The sequence below is a fragment of the Carcharodon carcharias genome, chromosome 14, assembly GCF_017639515.1.
Source record: "Carcharodon carcharias isolate sCarCar2 chromosome 14, sCarCar2.pri, whole genome shotgun sequence".
Classification (NCBI taxonomy): Eukaryota; Metazoa; Chordata; class Chondrichthyes; order Lamniformes; family Lamnidae; genus Carcharodon; species Carcharodon carcharias.
The window spans coordinates 134,852,584-134,875,286 of record NC_054480.1 but is presented as its reverse complement, the minus strand read 5'-3'; the positions used below and the strand labels follow the sequence as shown (position 1 = coordinate 134,875,286).

Genomic DNA, 22,703 nt, shown 5'->3' with positions numbered 1-22,703 from the left:
CACATACAGGCTTTACAAGCCTGAAAGGAATTACGAACTGAGTGAACATCCCTTCTTCCCCAAACCACCAATGTGTACTATATCATTTTAGGCCCCATGACTATAAGAAAAATAATAAGCAGCCTGGAGTTTCAGAATTCATTTGAATACAAATGCCACAGTGATTGAAAAAGGGAAATATATGCTTTAATTTAGCCTAATTAAGGTTCTTTAGATTAAAGGCACCACTACAGCCTTTTGCCCTAGTACTTTCCAGCAGCAGGATCCAATTTTCAGTAATTTTCAGTAATTTTATAAACATAGTATTTTAATAACATGTAGCGCCAAATTCATGCCGAGGTACCATGCTTCCATGGAGCCCTCCAGCAGAATTGGACAGTTTTAAATAATGAAGGGTAGCCATGTTAAAAGTGACTGAATGGAGATACTAAACTTGCAGGCATAGACTTTGTTCAATTAAGGATTAGTTTAAAAGACAGTATTTTTAAAATTTCATTGAACACTAACATTGTGGACCAAGATGTTACTTACAGTTGTGTCCTGTGGTACTAGGGTCTCAGAAGACAGCTGATGTCAGCTTTTATAAAGTTAGACAGTTGCCTCTGTCATCACATGAGGGTGGAGAAGTATGTGCATGCAACAGCATTAGATACTGGGATACATTTCATATAATGAATTATCTGTTGGCACTTCACAGCCAATTATTTCCCCCTCAAACTAGGTGAGAAAATGAAGCCCTATTGTGAACTGTAGTTTGGGTTTGAAGTTACTATGTCACAGAGCAAGGCTTCATTGTTGCTTTAATGCTTGATATTGTCTAGATGATAAAAATCTCCACACAAAAATTGCTTAACTTGATGTACTGACTCAGCGTGACAGACTATAGCAGACTCCAGAACTACATTAACAGAAAGGTTTCCTATGGCCATGTGAGACAGATAAAATTCTGAGAGCAAGTGGGAGCAAAGGCTGCAAGAATTCAGAGTAAAACACCTGGGGCAGAATTTTCTGCCTCTCAGGCGGGCAGAGCTGGAGCAGCCACCATTTTGTGCAGACGGGCCAATTAAGGCTGCCCAGCACATTTGCCAACTCCCATGAATATCGGGATGCAGTGGGCGTGCACAGGCCGCCGGGTCCAATGGCAAACCGGCAGTCTGTTTAAAGGAAGGCCTGGCAGCCTCCTGTAGGCTGCTCACAATGGCCACTTCCAGGTCACACCGCAGGGGGTTGGCTGAGCAGGGCATGCTGGAGGGAAGGGCAGGGGAACAGGGCAGGCTGCAGGGTAAGCCAGCAGGGGGCCAATGCGCCCCTCGCTTTCCTGATGGCTGCCTTGCTGCCCTCGAGGAGATGGTAGCTCGGCAGGAGGTGTTGGTCCACCAGGATGAGAGGAGGAGGAGGAGGAGGCCACCCCCCCCTCCCCCCCACGCCCACGTGACCAAACATGCCTGGGAGGAAGTGGCTGAAGTGGCAGAGGTGGTGAGCTCCCACAACATGGTGCAGTGCATCTGGATCCAGTGCCGTAAGCACTTCAATGATTTGTTGCGCTCTGGAAGGGTGAGCACCATGTTGGCATTGGGCATTTAACCCAGCAGGTAGACTTAGCCTTAGAGGCCCCCCCCGCCCCACCCCACCTCCACTAATTCTTACTGTCGTGATTGCATTGAATCATGTTGGGCATTTATCATATGCTGGGTGGGCAAGCAGATAGTGCCGATGCTTAGATCAGCCTGAGTGGTTCATGAGGAGAAAAGAGTTCTACCCCGTACCATGTGTTGCTCTTAGTCACGCATGACTAGTCTGGGAGAAGCTGCAGGACATGCAGCTAGGCGCATACTCACATGTTCTATTCACAGTGATGAGATGGTGGAAGGAAAGCCTCGATGTGTCATGGCCAAGAGCCATCTGCTGCCCTTGACGCTGCACGTAGTTGCACCTCCTTGCAAAGACCGTGTGTTTCCTAAAGTGATGTACGCAGAAAGTGTCCAAGGTGGCCATCTGGGGCCGGGGGGGGTGGGGGTTTGGGAGCAAGTGTGCTATCATTATGGTGACTGATCAGCAGTAATGGGGAGAGGAGGCCTGATATGGGCCATTGTGGTTGGGGAGCAGCGCGCATGTGCAGAGTGCATTTGCAAATTGCCACAATGAATGGTTTTCTGTTTTTCCAGGAGAAGAATGCTCATAATGCGTCTGAGCGTTCGAGGACTGGAGGCGGCCATGCTCACCTGATGTTAAGCCGCTTCGAATAGGAGGCCCTGGAGCTTGAGGTGCTATGCGCCCAGGTCAACTGGTGTTAGTGAGGCTGGGGTGGAACGGCCAGGTATTTGAGGCCAACAGTGAGATCCGCCATGTCTCCCAACATCCACAGCACTGATGATTGTTTGGTTTGTTATTGTTGCAATAACAGTCACAGAGTGATAGAGTCAGAGGTTTGGATCATAGAAAAAAGGTCCTTCAGCCCTTCGAAGATGCGTGCATCAAACACCTTCCCAAGTCCCCTAATCCCATTTCCCAGCACTATGCCCACAGCTTTGTATGCCATGGCATCACAACTGCACATCTAAATACTTATTACATGTTAGGAGGGTTTCTGCATCCACCACCCTTTCAGGCAGTGCGTTCCTCATTCCCAACACCATGTGCGTGCAAAAGTTGTTCATCACATCACTTGTCAACCTCATACCCCTTACCTTAAATCTATGCCACCTGGTCACTGATCCCTCTGCCAAGGGGAAAAGTTCCTTTCTGTCGACCCTATCTACGCCCCTCAATTTTATAAATGTCAATAATGTCACCACTCAATCTCCTCTGCTCCAGGGGAAATAACCTGAGTCTATGCTATGTCTCTTCATAAGTCAAACTACCCAGCCCAGCCAGGATCCTGGTCAACGACCTCTGCACTCTCTCCACTCCAATCATATCCCTCCCGTGAAGTGCATTTCACAACTGCACACAGAACTATAGCTGTGGCCTAGGCAGCATTTTCTGCACTTGGAACATCACCTCCCTGTTCCTATATCCTATTCCTCAGCTAATAAAGGCAAGAATGGCATTTACCTTCTTAAACACCTTATGTACCTGTCCCATCACCTTAAGGGGCCTGTCAATATGCACAGCAAGGTCTCTCTGATGCTCCTTACTTTCCACAGTCCTACCATCCATTGTGTATTCCCATGCCTTGTTTGTCCTGCCCAAGTGCATCACCTCACACTTATCCAAATAACATTACATTTGGCATTCCTTAGGGCAGATGACCAGCCCATCTATATCCACCTTTAATGTAAGGGTATCCTCCTCACTATTTGCCACCCCACCAATATTTGTGTCCATAGGTTCTGGAAGATTGAGTGCATAATGAGCCAGGAGGAAAGGGATGAAGTGTGTCACTGTGTGCACGCTGACTGATCCACTGTCCTTGTTGTTCATTTCAGCATCAGAGCATGGCTGCCAGGAGGAGCTGCAAATGCCCCCTCTCACACCTGAGGACCTTCAAGTGTTACCTGCATCACACCATTTCTGCAAGGCAGGCACCAGCAGATACTAGCACCACAGTGGGCATTGGCTAGTGTCCCAGGGAACAGTGGAGAGGGCACTTCATAAATCGCTGGAGGAGCTGGCAGAGAGAGTGCCGCTGGCGCCAGCAGTCAGAGGACTGCAAGGGACCAAGTACATGTTCAGTCGATGTGTGATGACATGCCTTGAGAAGACCAATGGCTCTCTCCACCACAGCCCTTGAGGAGGCATGGCTCCTATTGTACCGCTGCTCAGCTACTGATATTGGATGGCGGAGAGGTGTCATGAGCTACCTTCTGAGGGGATAGCCCTTGTCACCCAGCAGCCATCCATCAAGCCGAGCCAGAGCACTGAAGAGCCCGGCACCTGGGAGTGTCTAAGGATGTAGGCATCTGGGAGCTGCCTGGGTACCTTGCACAGACTTGCAGAATCAGCATCCTGTGATCACACACTATCTGCACGTTCATGGAATGGAAGCCCTTCCTGTTGACGAAGGCACCGAGCTCACCTGCTGGCACCTTGATGGCCACATGTGTGCAGTCTATAGCACCCTGGACACGGGGGAAGCCAGCAATGGCCACGAAGCCTCTGGCTCTCTGTGCCTGGCCCCAGTGGAAGTGGATGAAGGTCAATGCACGCCTGAACAGAGTGTCTGTGACCTGCTTGACACAAGTGTGGACAGGTGGTTGGGAGACAGAGCAAAGATCACCCACCGAGCCCTGGAAGGAGCCAGAGGCATAGAAGCTGAGGGCAACTGTGACTGGCATGGGGTGTCCGCCCACACAGTTAGGCGATCTCTCAGGGCAATCATCTAACAGATATAGTTGACTGTCTCCCTTGACAGTCGGAGCCTCCTTCAGCACTGCACCTCAGTCATATTGAGGTAGCTGCTTCGCCGCCTGTATACCGTGGCAGCAGGATAGTGGTGTCTTCTGCAGCCCCTTCCACCTTGGACCACCTCTTTGCCCTGCACCCCTTGTACATGCACCTGTACTCCCAAAGGTGGCTCCCCTGGAGGCTGAATGTGCACTCCTGGTCTCCTCTTTATTCTAGCCCTTCTTTCCTCAGAGGAGCCACCTCCAGTGGACATGTCAGAACCCAAACCCAGGCTAAAGGGAGAATTCTGGAAAGCTACAGGGCCAATAAAGATTACTGACTGCAGAGTGCTGACCTGAAGGTTCAAAGTACACAAAGCTTCTGGAATTCATTCTGAACTGTTGCAGATCACAGGCAAGTTTAAAAAACTTTCTGCAATTAATACTTCACAGACCCCACTGAGTCCTCTTATCCCGCCCGTGGATGAGTTTCATTAAAAAGTTTCTTACCCACCTGCCCATTGCATCCCTGCGCAGACCCGAAGATCGCACGGGTGCCTGAAAATCACTGACGATTGACGACTTAACGCTCTTAACTAGCCTGTTTAATTAATGGCGGGCGCACATCAAACTTCATTGCGCGCCCGCCAAGCGAAATATCGTGATAGAGCGCGGTGACGTCGGGACGCTCACCAGACATCACCGCATGTCATTTTACATGCCGACATGCAGGGCCCACCCCCCACACCAAGCAGAAAATTCTGCCCCTAGGAACAAGTATAGTATACTACAAGAGACTGGTAACTGTTGCAGCAGTTCCCTGTTTGTGCAGAGTTAGCAAGACATCTGTATTTGGCTCAAGTACCCCATAACTGGAAAGAAAGTCAGGTTCCCACAATGTCCAACATTCTGAAGGATAAAATTTTACTATTTTTTTAAAAAAAGCTGCATTATTGAATACATAAAATAAATGGCAATGAATAACTGGCTTGGCAATTTAAAAAAACTAACTTTTTTAAAAATATATAGCCCTGGAAGCATTAGAAAAATCATTTCACTCTGCATATTTGCAAAGCTTTCATTTTTTGACTGGATCAGAGATTCAAAGCTTACTGTATCACTTCCCCTCCTCTCTCCCCGCCCAAAGTACTCGTACTTACCAAGTACCATTGCTTACGATATAAAGGGTCTGAAGGAACAGAAAATGCCCGTTTCTGTCGTCTTTTTACTACCTGCTGTTCCAGCCACTTCACCTAAACAAAAAGACAGTTGTATAAGTTCTCATGTCAGAGGCTGAAATCTAAAATATTCAAAACAGTTTTAAAAAAGCAGAATTAAAGGCAATAATGCTTAATAAATCCTTTAATTTTACTATTAAAAATGTTAGAGAAACAAGGCATGACTTAATTCTGCCAAACACCACCATAATCTAGACATATACAAATAATGCATTTTTCCATCATACTTTTAATTCCAAACTCTTTTTACTCTACAGTCGTTGAATCTGCAAATTCATGCCTATCTCTCCAAGTACACTGAATTGCTCAAGATTTCTATCGTGCCACAGGACTGAGATGGTTCATATCAATATCACAAATGACATCCTATGTAACAGACAGTTTACCATGGTCATTCTCTGTCGGCAGTCTATCATCCTCCTCCAACCCCTCTCCTGTTGCCAGCTGTGTGGGGCGGCAATGACTGGATTGATTGGAATCAGATCAGCGAACCATCTGCAATTATTTTTCTTTCCATTCCTGCACCATTAACTTTGGGTATTCCCCGCCCCAAAGATCAATCCTTGGCTGTCTCCCATTTCTCATCAGCATTTCCTCCATCTGAATGTTGGGAAGACTGAAGCCATTGTCCTTAGTCCTCGCCACAAACTCCACTCTTTAGCTACAAACCCTATCTACTCTCTGGTAGGAAGATGTGCAAAGAAAATACAAACAGTTTTATAGAGCTTTTCATGACCTTAGGACACCACAGCTAATCAAGTATTGGTCACAACAGAGAATGAGGCCAGTTCTTGTGTCTGTGCCAAATCTGTGTAAGAGTGCCTTAGTTCGTCCTTGCTCTTTCCCCACAACCCTGCAAAATCTCTTTTCAGGTGCTTACACAGTTCCCTTTTGAAAACCATAAATTAAAAATAAAATCAGACAATGCCTTCCAGATTCTAACCACTTTAATTACAAGGTTTTTCCTCACATCACTGTTGATTCTTTTGCCAATCACCCTAAATCAGTGTTGTTTCACCAATGGGAACAGTTTCTTTCCATCGACCTTGTTGTAGGATATACTTTTTGTACCTTGAAACTTAACTATTCTAATGCACTCCTGGCCAGCCTCACAACTTCCACCCTTTATAAACTAAGCTCATCCAAAACGCCACTGCATGTATCCTAACTCACACCATGCCCAATTCAGCCATGTCCTTGCTGACATTCATTATCAACCAGCCCATTCTTGCCCAGCACCCCATGCCCCAAATTTAAAACTCTCATCCTCAGTTTAAATCTTTTCGTAGCCTCACCCCTGTATGAAATTCTGTAACCTTCGCCAGCCTAAAACATTGAGAATTGGCTTTCTCCAACTCTGGCCTCAAGTCATTCCCCCACAATTAGTGGTTACGCCTTCAGTTACCCATACCCCAAGTTCTGGAATTCTCTCTAAAGCTCTCTGCCTCTCCACCTTAAAACTTACCGCTGAACAAATTTTTAGTCAAAACACCTTTGGCTTCACAAATTTTGTTTTATTACAGTGATTTTTCAAGGTACTACAAGAAAGCTGGTTATTGGATATTTTCCTCCTCTTCTTTCCATTCTCCTCCAAACTTAACACCAGAATTCAAGAGGAAGAGGAAGCAACATTACTATCAACAAGATTCAAGATTTAAGCATAACATTAGGTGCATTACAGTTTAACTATGCAGCTCAGTTAATTTACCTTGGGTTCCTTTTCCAGCCGTCTATGTCGCATTTGATGTGGATTGACGGATCGCTTCGACACTGCTTTGTGTTTAAAGTAGTAATAATGCCCATCTTCAAAAACCTGTTTACAAAATAAAAAGCCACTCTGAAATGGCTATTTCCAGCATTTACTGTTTAATCAAAACTCTATGAGTCCTTCTACCACTGCTCAAGGAGAGGGAAAAACGAGGTCATCTAAATCAGGAAGAGATCCCACTAGTCATTGTAAATTCTCCCAAATCATTCTGGCCAGATAGAAAACAGTACAACACTATGTTGACAATTCAACTTTGGAAAAAAAAATAGGAAATCTAGGTGAAGGTCTAAAATCCATCACTTGTACCAAGTTTATATTTTCATAATGTACATTAAATAGCAGGGCCAGTGCAACCATTAGGCAGTCGCCCAGAGCAGCAAAATACATGCAACTACATAAGTCAACAAACAGGCTTCAGTGGCAAGGATGAAAAGGTCTAGATTCACCGAGATACATATAGATTTCCATGTATTTACATTGCAGTCTTTCCCAAAACTTCATATTATATTCCTCATTTTGTTTATGCAACAGTTTTAAAAAATTTTTACATCTACATAACTATTCCAAAACTGCAAACCTGTAACTAATATCAAAGAACATAATTTAATCTAGCCCACTCTTATCATAATAATTGATTGTATGAATTAGGCATAAAAATCATACAGTAACTGTTTGCAGGAACACAGTTAGTGTCAAAACTAGCAATCTCGGGACTGAGGCTGTGCCGGATTTCAGAAGTTGTTCGATTTAAGGTCGGAAGGATCGGGTCAAGGGTCACTTAGAGCAAAGGAAAAGCGTGCAAGCGACAAAGGGATAACAATTCAGGCACCCCAGCACACTAATGCAGCAGAGCCAAATTGTCCAGGTAAGTTTCTTTTAACTTTTTACTGAATTGAAAGTGACGCATGCCACACAATCTAAAAATGTCTGGTTATTTGGCACATTTATCATGCCCCTCAAATAGTTCCAAATCACTCCACTCATTAAACGTGTGCAGTTATAATGTCATTACATAACACAAAGACAACACCCGTTATTCTGCACACAGTGAAGTCCTATAGAAAATAAATCATACAAGCGGTTAATACTTTCTGAACAGCGATGGCGGAGGAAATATGGACCAGATCCAGTACTCTTACCTCTGAAGTCTTTCACATCCACCTAAACCACCAGAAGAGGCATATGGAGCCTCTGATCAACATCTCATCTCAAAGAAGAACAGTATAATCAATACAGTACTCCCAAATACTGTACTAAAATATCCACCTAGATTATATATTCAATACAGTATCAATACAGTATCAATACAGTATCAATACAGTATCAATACAGTATCAATACAGTATCAATACAGTATCAATACAGTACTAAAATATCCACCTAGATTATATATTAAAAAATGGAAACTTTGACTCAACCTACCTCAGAGGCAGGAGTGCTACTTTAAGGCAAGCCGACATTTAACATAACGTTCATATAAATATGTACTGGTTCACTCACCTCACACTCCTTAAACAGTAATACTAACATTAGGTGTCCAACTTGTGTATTTTGTTGAAAATGAAGCAGTGAATTATAAAACTTCACCGAGTTATTACATTAAGCTCCCCGATATCTTTTCAAAATTAGAAAGTATATTTCATATTATCACTACATTTATTCGGCATATTAATTGCAAAACACTTCAGTTGGAAAAATTGTAATTATGGCCATTTGATTTAAGATTGTAAAAAAAAAATTACATCAAGCTCTTATATATATTTCCAGTTGATCCCAACATAAACAGTAATAGTAGACCTGCAACCAACAATAACCCGGTCTTGTTAAGACTTCCTAGAACCCAAAGTGATTAGATAGATTTCTACACCAGAATGCACTGTTTTTCTGGATTTCTTGGCTTGGGTATCCCTACTGCCAAAACAAAAAAAAACTGCAGCCACTTTCCTTCATGTAGTGGAACTTAGTCTTTCAGAAAGAAGTTAGGAGAGTTAACATAGCAACATCTCCAGAGAATTACTTCCTTCCAAAACAGTTTGAAAACTTTAGCCTGGTGTCACACCATTCAATCCAACCCCAAGCATGAAAGGGGATTTAAAAAAAATACAACTGGGCACATCCACATATTGAGTAAAAATACTAGAGAGGCACAGTGTTACTCCACTAAAACCATAAATGACTAGAGTGTCCTGGCCAATATTTAGCCCCAACACCCTAAAACAAAACGGATTATCTTGTTAGTATCAGGTTGCGCTTGCTGTGCGTAAATTGGTTGTATAACTCCCGCATTATATTTTATATATATATATATATACATATAGATATAATTTTTTTTAAAGTGATTACACTCCAAGGAAGTACTTTATTGGCTGTGAAAGCACTTTGGGACACCCCGTGGCGGTGAAAGGCGCCATATAAATGCAAGCCTTTCACAATGGCATTGACCCATTCCAGCGACTGAGCCATACCCGTCCTAAGTTGACGAAGCCGTGTTTGAGAGCTATCCTCCCGGCATCTCCCGTTCCACCAGAGATGCGGACAGCCCAGATGTTGGTGTAGAGCCGCCTGCCACTGTCAAGCTCACTAACCACGCTTGAAAAGAGAGCAGCCGCCAAAAGCCGGCGGACACAGATCATAACGACACGATAGATCCTGACGCAACCCTCGGCTTCAGCCTCAAACTAGGTCATTTTATACCCAACCTGGTCCAGCGGTGCAAGATTGAAAAACTTCCTGCAACTCATTAAGAGGGAGGGGACATTCCAATACAATGTTGGAGAGGGGCAATAATTAGCGAAAAGTTTCAAATCACACACAATTAAATCATGAACCCCGGCCAAGGTGTGCACTGCTCTAATTGTTATTGTTTAACTTGGAAAGCGGCGCTCACGGAAACAGCCGAATGCGGCCGAGTCCCCTCGTCCCCGCCCCCTCTCGTCCAGGATCCGGCTCGTGCCGAGCGCGTGCCGCTGGCCAGCCCCGTGGAAAGTCGGGGGTGGGGAGGGGTGGATCAGAAGGGGCGGGGAAACGGTCGTCCGCCAATCACAGTCGTGCTCGGGCGTGACGGTTGGACGCGGGTGAGACGTCACCGTCAGGTGTGCTCGTGCTTAACGGCCGGAGGCGCGTGACGTCATCGGCAGGTGTGCTTCAGAGTAACGGCCAGGCGGGTGACACCTGGTCTGGGAGGGGGTCTGGGGGGAGGGGGAGGGGAGTTCTAGCAGCTGAGCAAGTGATGAGACTATAAGACATAGGAGCAGAAATTAGGCCATTCGGCCCATCGAGTCTGCTCTGCCATTCAATCATGGCTGATAAGTTTCTCAACCCCATTCTCCCCGTAACCTTTGATCCCCTTACCAATCAAGAACCTATCTATCTCGGTCTTAAATACACTCAATGACCTGGCCTCCACAGCCTTCTGTGGCAATGAATTCCATTGATTCACCACTGTCTGGCTAAAGAAGTTTCTCCTCATCTCTGTTCTAAAAGGTCTTCCCTTTACTCTGAGGCTGTGCCCTCGGGTCCTAGTCTCTCCTACTAATGGAAACATCTTCCCCACGTCCACTCTATCCAGCCCTTACAGTATTCTGTAAGTTTCAATCAGATCTCCCTTCATCCTTCTAAACTCCGAGTATAGACCCAGAGTCCTCAAATGTTTCTCATATGTTAAGCCTTTCATTCCTGGGATCATTCTCATGAACCTCCTCTGGACCCTCTCCAGGGCCAGCACATCCTTCCTGAGATACGGAGCCCAAAATTGCTCACAATATTCTAAATGTGGTCTGACCAGAGCCTTATAAAGCCTCAGCAGCACATCCCTGCTTTTATATTCTAGTCCTCTTGAAATAGACGCCAACATTTCATTTGCCTTCCTATCGACCCAACCTGCAAGTTAACCTTAAGGGAATCCTGGACTAGGACTCCCAAGTCCCTTTGCACTGCAGATTTCTGAATTCTCTCCCCATTTAGAAAATAGTCTATGCCTCTATTCTTCCTACCAAAGTGCATGACCTCACACTTGCCCACATTGTATTCCATCTGCCACTTCTTTGCCCATTCTCCTAACCTGTCCAAATCCTCCTGCAGCCTTGCCGCCTCCTCAATACTACCTGTCCCTCCACCTATCTTTGTATCATCTGCAAACTTAGCCAGGATGCCCTCAGTTTCTTCATCTAGATCATTAATATATAAAGTGAAAAGTTGTGGTCCCAACACTGTCCCCTGCGGAACTCCACTAGTCACTGGCCGCCATCCTGAGAAGGACCCCTTTATCCCCACTCTCTGCCTCCTGCCAGTCAGCCAATCCTCTATCCATGCCAGTACATTGCCTCTAACACCATGGGCTCTTATCTTACTGAGCAGCCTCCAGTGCGGCACATTGTCAAAGGCCTTCTGGAAGTCCAAGTAGGTAACATCCATTGGCTCTCCTTTGTCTAACCTACTCATTACTTCCTCAAAGAATTCTAACAGATTTATCAGGCATGACCTCCCCTTGATGAAACCATGCCGACTTTGCGCTATTTTACCATGCACTTCCAAGTATTCTGAAATCTCATCCTTAATAATGGACTCTAAAATCTTACCAACGACCGAGGTCAGGCTAATCGGCCTGTAATTTCCGGTCTTTTGCCTCACTCCCTTCTTAAACAGGGGGGTTACATTAGTGATTTTCCAGACCTTTGGGTCCCTCCCTGACTCCAGTGATTCCTGAAAGATCACCACTAATGCCTCCACTATCTCTTCAGCTATCTGCTTCAGAACTCTGAGGTGTAATCCATCTGGTCCAGGTGATTTATCCACCTTCAGACCTTTCAGTTTTCCTAGCACCTTCTCCTTGGTAATGGCCACCATACTCACCTCTGCCTCCTGACTCTCTTGAACTTTGGGGATGTTACTCATGTCTTCCACCGTGAAGACTGACACAAAATACCTATTCAGTTCCTCCGCCATTTCTTTGTTCCCCACTACTACTTCTCCAGCATCATTTTCCAGCAGTCCAATGTCCACTTTTGCCTCTCTCTTACCCTTTATATATCAAAGAAAACTCTTGCAATCTTCTTTTATATTACTGGCTAGTTTACCCTCATATTTAATCTTCTCCCTCCTTATTTCTATTTTAGTTGCCCTCTGTTGGCCTTTGTAGGCCTCCCAATCCCCTGGTTTCCCACTGCTCTTCGCTGCATTGTATGCTTTCTCTTTAGCTTTTATGCTGTCCCTGACTTCCCTTGTCAGCCATGGTTGCGTTGTCCTCCCTTTAGTATGCTTCTTCTTCCTAGGGATGAATTTTTGCTGTATCTCCCAAATTACTCCCAGAAACTCCTGCCATTGCTGTTCCACTGTCTTTCCTGCTAGGCTCATCTCCCAGTCAATTCTGGCCAGCTCCTGCCTCATGCCTCTGTAGATGCCTTTATTCAACTATAATACTGTTACATCTGATTCTAGCTTTTTCCTCTCAAATTGCAGGGTAAATTCTATCATATTATGGTCACTTCCTCCTAAGGGTTCCTTCACCTTAAGCTCCCTTATCAAATCTGCCTCATTACACATCACTAAATGTAGAATTGCCTGGTCCCTAGTGGGCTCCACCACAAGTTGCTCCAAAAAGCCATCTCGTAGACATTCCACAAATTCCTTTTCTTGGGATCCACTACCAACCTGATTTTCCCAGTCTTTCTGCATATTGAAATCCCCCATGATCACTGTAACCTTGCCTTTCTTACACGCCTTTTCTATCTCCTGGTGTATCTTGTGCCCCACGTCCTGACTACTGTTCGGAGGCCTGTACATAACTCCCATTATGGTTTTTTTTACCTTTGCGGTTCTTCAACTCTACCCACACAGTTTCTACATCATCTGACCTTACGTCATTTCTTGCTATTGATTTAATTTCATTTCTTACTAACAAAGCAACCCCACCCCCTCTGCCAATCTGCCTATCGTTTCAATAGGATGTATATCCTTGGATATTTAGCTCCCAGTCCTGATCCCCTTGCAGCCATGTCTCCGTGATGCCCACCACATCATACCTGCCAATTTCAATCTGCGCCACAAGCTCATTTACCTTATTTCGTATACTGCGTGCATTCAGATACAACACCTTCAGTCCTGTATTTCCCGTCCCCTTTCTCATTGTCGTCCCTTTATCTGATGTGCTTGAAGTTAGATTCCTAGCCCTTTCCAAACATTCTGTCCTATTTTGTCTTCTGGAGACTTTAATAGCCTCTCCGGGGCTCTCCTTTCTTCTCAGTTTTTTCATAATTTTCCATGAAGTTGAATCCACACCACCACACACACACCCACTCCACCCCCACATACACTAAGCTGCTGCTTTGTTTCCTTGATAGCAGAATGAAGACCTGGCATTTATATATTGTCCACCCCAGCTCCCTCCTCTTCAAACAAGAGTTATAAAGTCTATATACCCATCTTAAATCCCATCCAATACCTTCAACATTCACTTCCTCCACCACCGAAGCACAGTGGCAGAAGTGTGCACCATCTACAAGATGCGCTGTGGCAAATCACCAAGGCTCCTTCCAAAAGACCTTTAAAACTTGTGGTATCTACTGCTTAGGAGGACAAGGGCAGTAGATGTATGGGAATACTACCACCTCTCCTCCAAGTCACACACCATCCTGACTTGGAACTATACTGCTGTTCTTTCACTGTCACTGGGTCAAAATCCTGGAACTCCCTAACAGTGCTGTTGGTGCACCTATACCCCATGGACCGCAGCGGTTCAAGGAAGCAGCTCACCTCTGCCTTCTCAAGGGCAATTACGAATGCGCAACAAATGCCAGCCTTGGCAGCTCACATTTCATGAAAATAAAAAAGGGGCCTATCCTCCCATCTAAACCCTCAGTTATTGTGGCCTCAGGTTACTTTTTACAGAAAACTGAATTAAGAAGCCATGGTTTCTGCTATAAATGCTTGCCTTAGCTTATCCGGCGTATGGTTCTCAGGCTTCATCCCAAATTTTGATCTAAGTTGTCACAATTCTATTATCAAAGGGACCATGGAACCAGAGACAGCGCCTTAGAAACTATAGCCATGGACAGAATATGTGTGGGCAGAATAATAGCAGATAAACTTTAAGCCAAAAAATTGTAAAGTGATAGATTCCTACTGATAAAGCTAAGGATGAAACTGAAAGAGATGTAAGATTCTTAGCAGAATCAACTCTAAATATGCCAAACAAATGCAAAGCAGCAATTAACAAAATTAATAGGAATGCAAAACAGAAAATGCTGGAAATATACAACAGGTCAGGCAGAAACTGAAGACAGAGAAAACAAAGTGAATGTTTTAGGTCAGTAACTTTTCATCAAATACGATAGGATGTTGAACTACTGTTAAACGTGTCAGAAGAGGTAGTGATTAAACTTTATAGTCCTCTGATTACAGCACACCTTGAATATATTGCCGAATGTAGTCACTGAGCAATACAAAATGTCAAAGATAAAGGGAAGTGAAGGATGAGCAGAAGTATGGAGTTTGCGGGAAGAGAAAATGATTTAAGATTCAGTTCAAAAACAAGTGAAACAAAAACAACCTCAATAGAGTGCAAACCTCCACCAGACTATATTAACTGAAAATGATCACAGTTACACCGCTCTTCCTTGAATCTTTTCCCTGCCTTTCTGATGCCTTGTAACTACAATGCTGAAAAATAAATATTTTATTAAGAGCTTCTATTCCACTGAGGAGGCCATAGACCTGCTTTGAAAACTCTGCTCACCATTTGAAACAGTGACAAATTCTACCACAGTGGCTAAGACAATCCACAACATTCTAAATCAAACCCACAACATTCTAAAAGAAAAAGTTAATTTGCCCTATCTCCCAATTTTAATGGATAGGTCCTTTGAAAATTACACGATCCAGATCCTGATCCACATCTTCACCAAAAACTCATCAGTTCTTCCTTGGACCATATGCAATCTGTGTGCCAAGTTTTGATGAAATCCACCCATTAGGTTTTCAGATATATTGTTTACAAAAAAAAACAGACCAACAGGGACGGAGACATTACCTCTGCCCAACTTCACAGGGAGATATAACTATAATTTTACCAAATAAATTGCACAAAATCAAATGTTTTCTGTTAATGTTCCACATATAATGCAGCCCCACGACATTTTGTTGTGAATGTACAGAAGAGATTTATTGCTAGTTAGGAGCTGCAGCAATTTAAGTGTTACAGATATCGCATTGTATGAATTTGTTGGATAATGCTCTTGATCATCCCTTACTCCAGGTGGCAGTCACATATTCATTTTATGGCCTGGCTGTGTCTCTCACTTTGAAAGCATTCATTTTCTTTTGCACAGAAGTCACTGTGAAAGATGGTGAAAAGGAGAAAGTGCATCGAATAACAACATTGATATATTAGATTTGTTTTCAACCTGTTCCACTTTGGTTTTTTCAGAAGATGCCCTATTTATAAATGTTTTGCTCATATTAAGATAAATTATTTATTTTGAGGATGACAAATTAATTTTTTAGATTGTGTATCTATTTTTCAAAACATTTAACTTGTCAGTAATAAAAACAATTAAAATGCTGGAAATGCATAGAATTTATTTACACCATTGCTTCATCTTTTTTAGATGTTAATAGTACATTTGTAGCATTTTCTTTGTTCTATCTATTCACATTTTGGCAGCAGTCAAGAACATTAGGGAAATATTTAATGATATTGATGATCACAAATGCTATAATGGAAGCACAGAGGTAATGGTAATTTGGACCATTTTTTCAAAAGTCTTGCGCATTTTGCTTTTTGTGAATTATCCAAACCATGTAATCTCTTTAAAAAATTCTACAATGCTCTGAAAATTACATATTTCAATATAATACAATAAAAAGAAAAAAACTCCAAATGTTTGAAATCTAAACCCAAAGCAAGAAATACTGAAAACACACAACAGATATCTGAGGAAAGAAGTGACAGGTTAACAATTTGGCCAGGTTCTCACAAAGCAGAGGTTATAGGAATAGAATCAGGACAGTGGATTAGTTTTAGCTTGCTGTCGCAAAGAGCTGCATAGATACTTTCACCAAAACAGTTGCCTGCTATGCCATAAAGCTCCAAGGTTGCCCAGAGATACTGATGGTCCTGCAGCATTTCTAGTCATTTGTGCATCTAAATAGATCTTGCATTCTATATACATCACAAAAATGGGCCATTCGGCTCAACTGATTCATGCTAGTGCATATGCTCCACACAAACCACCTCCCACCCTTCTTCATCTAATCCCATTAATATAACCCTTTATTCATTTTTCCATCATGTGTTTAACTAGATTATCCTGAAGTTCCTTACTCAAGAGCATTGCAGATGTTACACCCTTGTTTAAAAAAGGGTATAAGGATAAGCCCAGCAACTACAGGGCTATTAGTTTAATATTGTTAGTGGGAAAACTCTTAGAATCAATAGTCCGGGACAAAATTAACAGTCTCTTGTACAAATGTGGATTAATTAAGGAAAGCCTGCATGGACTTGTTAAGAGCAAATCGTGTTCAACTAAATTGAGGTTTTTGATGAAGGTAACAGAGAGGGATGATGAGGGTGCAGGTTATGAACTTTTATAAAACACCGAGCTCAGCCTCAACTGGAGTATTGTATCTAAATCTGGATACCACACTTTAGGGAGGGTGTGAAAGCTTTAGAGAGGATGCAGAAAAGAGTTAGAAAATTGGTTCCAAGGATGAGGGGCTTCAGTTACGATGATAGATTAGAAAAATTAGGGTTGTTCTCCTTAGAGAAGGTTGAGGGAAATTTGATAGAGGTGTTCAAAATCACGAGGGGTCTAGACAGAGCAGATAGCGAGAAACTGCTCCCATTGGCAGAAAGGTTGAGGACTAGGCAACACTGATTTAAGATCATTTGAAAAAGAACCCAAGAGGACATGAGGAAAAGCTTTTTTTTAAAGCATTGAATGGTTAGGACCTGGAATGTGTTGTCTAAGATTGTGGTGGAGGCAGATTCAACCATCGCTTTCAAAAGTGTGTTGAATAATTATCTGAAGAGTGAAAATTTGCAGGGATATGGGAAAAAGTGGGGAATGAGGCTAGCTGAGTTGAGCTTGTAGGGAGCCGGTACAGACGCAACAGGCCGAATGGCCTCCCCTCCATACTGTAACCATCGTATGATTGTCACCTCACTTACTAATTATGTTCACATTCTGGCCACTCTGTGCAAAAATAAGTATCTCCTGAATTCCCTACTGCATTTTTTTAGTAATTATCTTATATTTTTGGCCTCAGTTTTGCTCTCCCTGAAAACTGAGCCATTTTCACTACATCTACCCTATCCCAACAAATGGACAGCAAATGCTGCCCTCGCCAGTGCCTCCCACATCCCATAAAAGAACAAATTTAAATAAATCATAATATTAAAGACCCCTTATCGGGTCACCTTGAGTCTTCTCTTTTTCACTGCAAAGTGCCCTAGCTGTTCAATCTTTCCAGATAAGCATAATCTCTCAGTTCTGGTTTAATTCTAGTAAATCTTTTTTTCTTTGCAACTCTTGTGCCTCTATACACTTTTATAACATGGAGACCAGAACTGTGCACTGTACTCCAGAAATTAGTAACCACGATCACACTGAGTGACTTGTTGGATCTGCTTGCCAATGGCTTTTTTTTTCTCCCCCAATCGTTTCAAGGGTAAATTATCAAACAAAGAGCAGGATTGAGATATCAACGGTAGCTCCAATTGGACGACCGATACGTCAATCAGAGGATGATGCCGGAAAACGGATTGAGTAAACATTAAACGGATTGGGGAAAAGGCTTCAGAGTCAGCAGCTGGTGGATTAGTAGGACTGCTACCATCAGCGGAAAGAGCTGGGGTTTAGTAGTGTCTGTTGCTACCTTTCGTACTGAAGTTGAAGTGAAGGTGGGAAAAATACAAATTCATTGCAAAATGCCGTCCTTGCGTGAGCGCTTTGAGAGTTTCCTGAACGAGAAGAACTTCATCACCAATATTCTAGGGAAGATTGAGGAGAAGACTGGCGTGCGGAAATATCATCTGGCTACAGGTAGGTTATAGAGGGTTGAAAGCAGCCATTGCAGGTCCTGCTGCGTGTAAACTTGTGCTGGCTCCTAGAATTGCATTTTTCTTTTTTTGTTTTTATGTGTAAGGAGTTCAGTTTGCAATCGTTAAAAAAAAAACAAACTGTGGACTGTTTGGAATAGCGTGACTAGTAAATGCCCCATTACCTGGGGCTGTGACTGGTTCGGTCCTGTTCCATTTTAACGCACCTGTTGGCTCCACGTAGTCCGGTCTGTTACTCGGTGCTACGGGTTTTAGTTGCGTTTGGAGGAGTCAGAAGACCATCAAGAACCGGCACCTTTTTACTGTGAAGTGTCTGGAGTGGAAACTGTATGGTTCACTCAGGATCTTTGCTTTCCGCTAAAAGTGTTTGCCAGGCGGTTTTGTTTGCAAGCATCAGCTTAACGATTTAAATGTCTTCGTTAGTTCATCAAAATGACATGTGACTGTTTTGTCCCAAAGGGCATGCATTCTTAAATTTTGGATATTTTATAATCATTTAATTCAAGTGTATATACTGGACGAAGTGTTGCTTTTTTTAAAGCTGGTAACTGGTGTGTAATTTTGTGTATTGAAACCTGATTATATAAAAAGGGGGAGGAGAAGAAACATTGAAACTCGTTTTAATTGTATTAGGTGGTGATAAGAAAATTGAGAGCCCTGTTACCCAAAAGATATTTTAAAGGAGTAATATTGCAGATATTGGCTGTGGAAAGTTTTTACAGCTAGATTTTGGACCTCCTTGCTTTGGAGTTTGTGAACTTTCTGTACATAAAGGAGAATCATGCACAGAACTGGTTTCATATCATAGGGTATAGAGGCAAGTGCCAAAAAAGTTTATAAGTCTAATGCCAAAATTAAGATGTTATATGTATTGAGGGAGAGAATGAACAGGCTGGGATTCTTTTCTCTTAAAGAGAAAGCTGAGGGATGACCTGCTAGAGATCTGTAAGTTTGAGGTAGTTTGATTAGAAATTATGTAAGATAGTTATCGATAAATTTAATACGGAATTTGGGGGAATTCTGTGGTCAGAAATAGGAACCCACTGAAACAAGAAGTAGTTGAGGTGCATTTAAAAAAGAACTAGATAAACACGAGCGAGAAAAGAATAGGTGGTTCTGGTAGAATTAGATGAAGAAAAGCTGGAGGAGGCTCATGTGTTGCATAAACACTGAACCAATTGGGCCTATTTGCCAATGCTTTGTACATTTTATGTAATAATGCAGCCCTGCTTTTTGAGACCGCATTTAGGTATGATCCAATCCATGCCAAGTCCCCCTGCTATATGCAAAAGCTTTAAAAGATAGGGTTTACATTTCTGGGGTCAATGTAAGTATGGCTTTTAAATGTGCCCACCTCCTCCAGCATTCACTTCCCAGATCTCTCTGCACCTTCAAAAAAACCTCCTTTTAAAAGCTAATCCTTTGACAGAGTGCTTAGTTTGTTAATCTGAAAATTTTCCCTTTCAAATCCTGAAGTCTAAGTTTTGTACCACTGATACATACTTACTTTCAACAAGAGTCTTTTCATTAGTTTTATCATAGTCCATGATTTTATTATATTTCAGTACACAAGAGGTATTCATCTATTTTAGTCTGAAATTGGCAAGTTCTTGACAGTTGTTGTATAGCGTGTCTACAGAGACTTGTCAGTTTGTTCATTGTGAAGTGGTGTTCATTTGCACATGGTGGAAATGTCTTTGCATTTTGAAAAAGGACAGCAACTTTTACTTTGCCTTTTTAATGTAATAAAATGACCCAAGATACTTCACAGGAAGCGTTAGAAAACAAAATGACACTGAGCCACATAAGGGGTTATTAGATCAGATGACCAAAAGCTAGGTCAAAACCATAGAAAAGGTATGGTGCAGGAAGGGGCCATTCAGCCCATCATGTCTGGGCCGGCTAAAAAAAAAGAAACTAGCCGCTCATTTTAATCCCACTTGGTCCATAGCCTTGCTGTTTATAGCACCTCAGATGCATTTCCAGATACCTTTTTTTTTAAATGAGTTGAATGTTTCAGCCACCAGTTTAGACAGTGAATTCCAGACACCCACCACCCTCTGGGTGAAAAGATTTTTCCTCATCTCTCCTCTAATCTTTCTACCATTCACCTTAAATCTATACCCCCTGGTAACTGACCCCTCAGCTAGGGGAATTAAATCTGTCTTGCCTACCCTATCCAGGCCCCTCATAATTTTGTACACCTCAATTAGGTAACCCCTTAGCCACCTCTTTTCTAAGGAAAACAACCCCAGCCTATCCAGTATTTCCTCATAGGCTACAATTTTCAAGCCTTGGCAACATTCTTGTAAATCTCCTCTGCACTATCTCCTGGGCAATTATGTCCTTCCTGTAATGTGGTGACCAGAACTCTGTACACAATTCCAGCTGTGGCCTAACCAGTGTTCTATACAGTTCCATCATTACATCCCTGCTTTTGTAGTCAATACCTCACCCAATAAAGGAAAGCATTCTACATGCTTTCTTTACCACCTTATCTACCTGTCCTGTCACCTTCAGGGACTCGTGGACTTGCACTCCAAGGTCTCTCACTTCCTCTACCTCTAGATATAACTTGCCGTTTATTAAGTATTCCCTTGCTTTGTTTTCCTGCCCCAAATCCATTAACCCTCACTTCTCTGGATTGAATTCCATTTCACTTCTCTGCCCCCTCAACCAAGCCATTGATATAATTCTGGAGTTAACAGCTATCCTCTTCACTATCAAATACACGGCCAATTTTTGTCATCTGCAAGTTCCCAATCATGCCTTCCACATTTAAGTCTATATCATTAATATACACAACAAACAGCAAGGGCTCCAACACTGAGCACCGTGGAACACCACTAGATAACGTTTTCCACTCGAAAAAACATCCATTGACTTTCGATCCAAAATTGGCTCAGTGACAAGAAACAACCTGCCACTTTCCCCTGTATCCCATGAGATCTCACTTTCCTGACTAGTCTGCCATGTGGGACCTTGTCAGATGCCTTACTGAAATCTGTGGACAACATCCACTGCACCACCCTCATCAATCCTCTTTGTTACTTCCTCAAAAAATTTGATTAACTTAGTAAGACATAGTCTTCCCCTAACAAAACCATGCTGACTATCCCTGATCAATCTGTGCCTTTCTAAGTGACAGTTTATCCTGTCTCTCAGAATTGTTTCCAATAATTTTCCTGCTGCCGACGTCAGATTGACCAGCCTATAATTTTATGGCCTATCCCTCCCATCCTTTTTAAATAATGGTACAACGTTCGCAGATCTCCAATCCTCTGGGACCTCACCTGTATCTTGTGAGGATTGGAAAATGATCTTCCGCGCATCGGTTATTTCCTCCCTGGCTTCCTTCAACAGTCTGGGTACAATCCATCTGGCCCTGGTGATTTTATTGACCTTCAAGAATGCCAGTCCCTCCAGCGCTTCCACTCTCACTATGCTTATTGTATCTAATATTTCACACTCCTCTTTAACTAGAATTCCTGTATCATCCCCCTCCTTAGTGAAGACAGGGATATAGTACTCATTGAGAACCCTGCCCTCACCATCTGCATCAACCCACATGCTACCATGTACATCTCTGATAGGCTGTACCTTTCCCTTAGTTATTCTTTTGCTCTTAATGTACTGGTAAAAGGTTTGATTTTACCTGCAAATATTTTTCATATCCTCTTTGCTTTTCCATTTTTACTTCACCCCTGTACTTTCTATACTCCTCTAGGCTTTTTACAGTATTAAGTCTTTTGTGACTGTCATAAGATTTCTTTTTCTGCTTTATCTTGGCCTTTATGCTTCTGGATAACCAGGGGACTTGAGATTTGGCAGTACTACCCTTTTTCTTTGTGGAGACATGTCTATACTGGGCCTGTAGAATCTCACCTTTGCCTCCCACTGATGTGACACAGTTTTTCTTTCTAATAGCTGTATCTAGTCCATTCTCACCAGTTCACACCTCGGCTTTGTAAAAATTTGTCTTCCCAAATTTAGAACTTTTACTCCTGTTCTATCTTCATCACTTTCCATAATGATGCTAAATCTAACTACATTATGGTCACTATCTCCAAAATGGTTCCACACCGCTACATCCTCCACTTATTCAGCTTCATTTCCTAAGACTAAATCTAGAAATGCACCCCCTCTTGTTGGGCTTTTTGTGTTTAAAAAAAAGCTCTCTTGAATGCCGTTTGCTTCCTCTGTGCTCTTCACATTATTTGTATCCCAATTGACATTACGATAGTTGAAGTCCCCAAAGGTTACTTCCCTATTGTTTTTGCTGTAATTGATTCTTTAACCAATAATGCTCACCCTCA

At 42.8% G+C, this 22,703-nt stretch overlaps 2 protein-coding genes across 3 annotated transcripts in view; one reads left to right on the top strand and one right to left on the bottom strand.

Annotated features, from left to right (window-relative positions):
• Positions 1-10,058, bottom strand: part of LOC121287016 (furin-like) — a 46,400-nt gene extending 36,342 nt beyond the window's left edge. For both annotated transcript variants that reach the window (XM_041204436.1, XM_041204437.1), the window contains exons 1-3: positions 9,797-10,058; positions 7,272-7,376; positions 5,486-5,578 (exon numbers count right to left, since the gene is read on the bottom strand). In XM_041204436.1, coding sequence (XP_041060370.1) covers positions 5,486-5,578; positions 7,272-7,376; positions 9,797-9,964 — 366 coding nt within the window. In that variant the 5' untranslated portion in view covers positions 9,965-10,058. The remainder of the gene's footprint in view (positions 1-5,485; positions 5,579-7,271; positions 7,377-9,796) is intronic.
• An 8,044-nt stretch (positions 10,059-18,102) lies between these two features.
• Positions 18,103-22,703, top strand: part of reep6 (receptor accessory protein 6) — a 36,830-nt gene continuing 32,229 nt past the window's right edge. Inside the window, exon 1 of the mRNA XM_041205405.1 lies at positions 18,103-18,370. Coding sequence (XP_041061339.1) covers positions 18,256-18,370 — 115 coding nt within the window. The 5' untranslated portion in view covers positions 18,103-18,255. The remainder of the gene's footprint in view (positions 18,371-22,703) is intronic.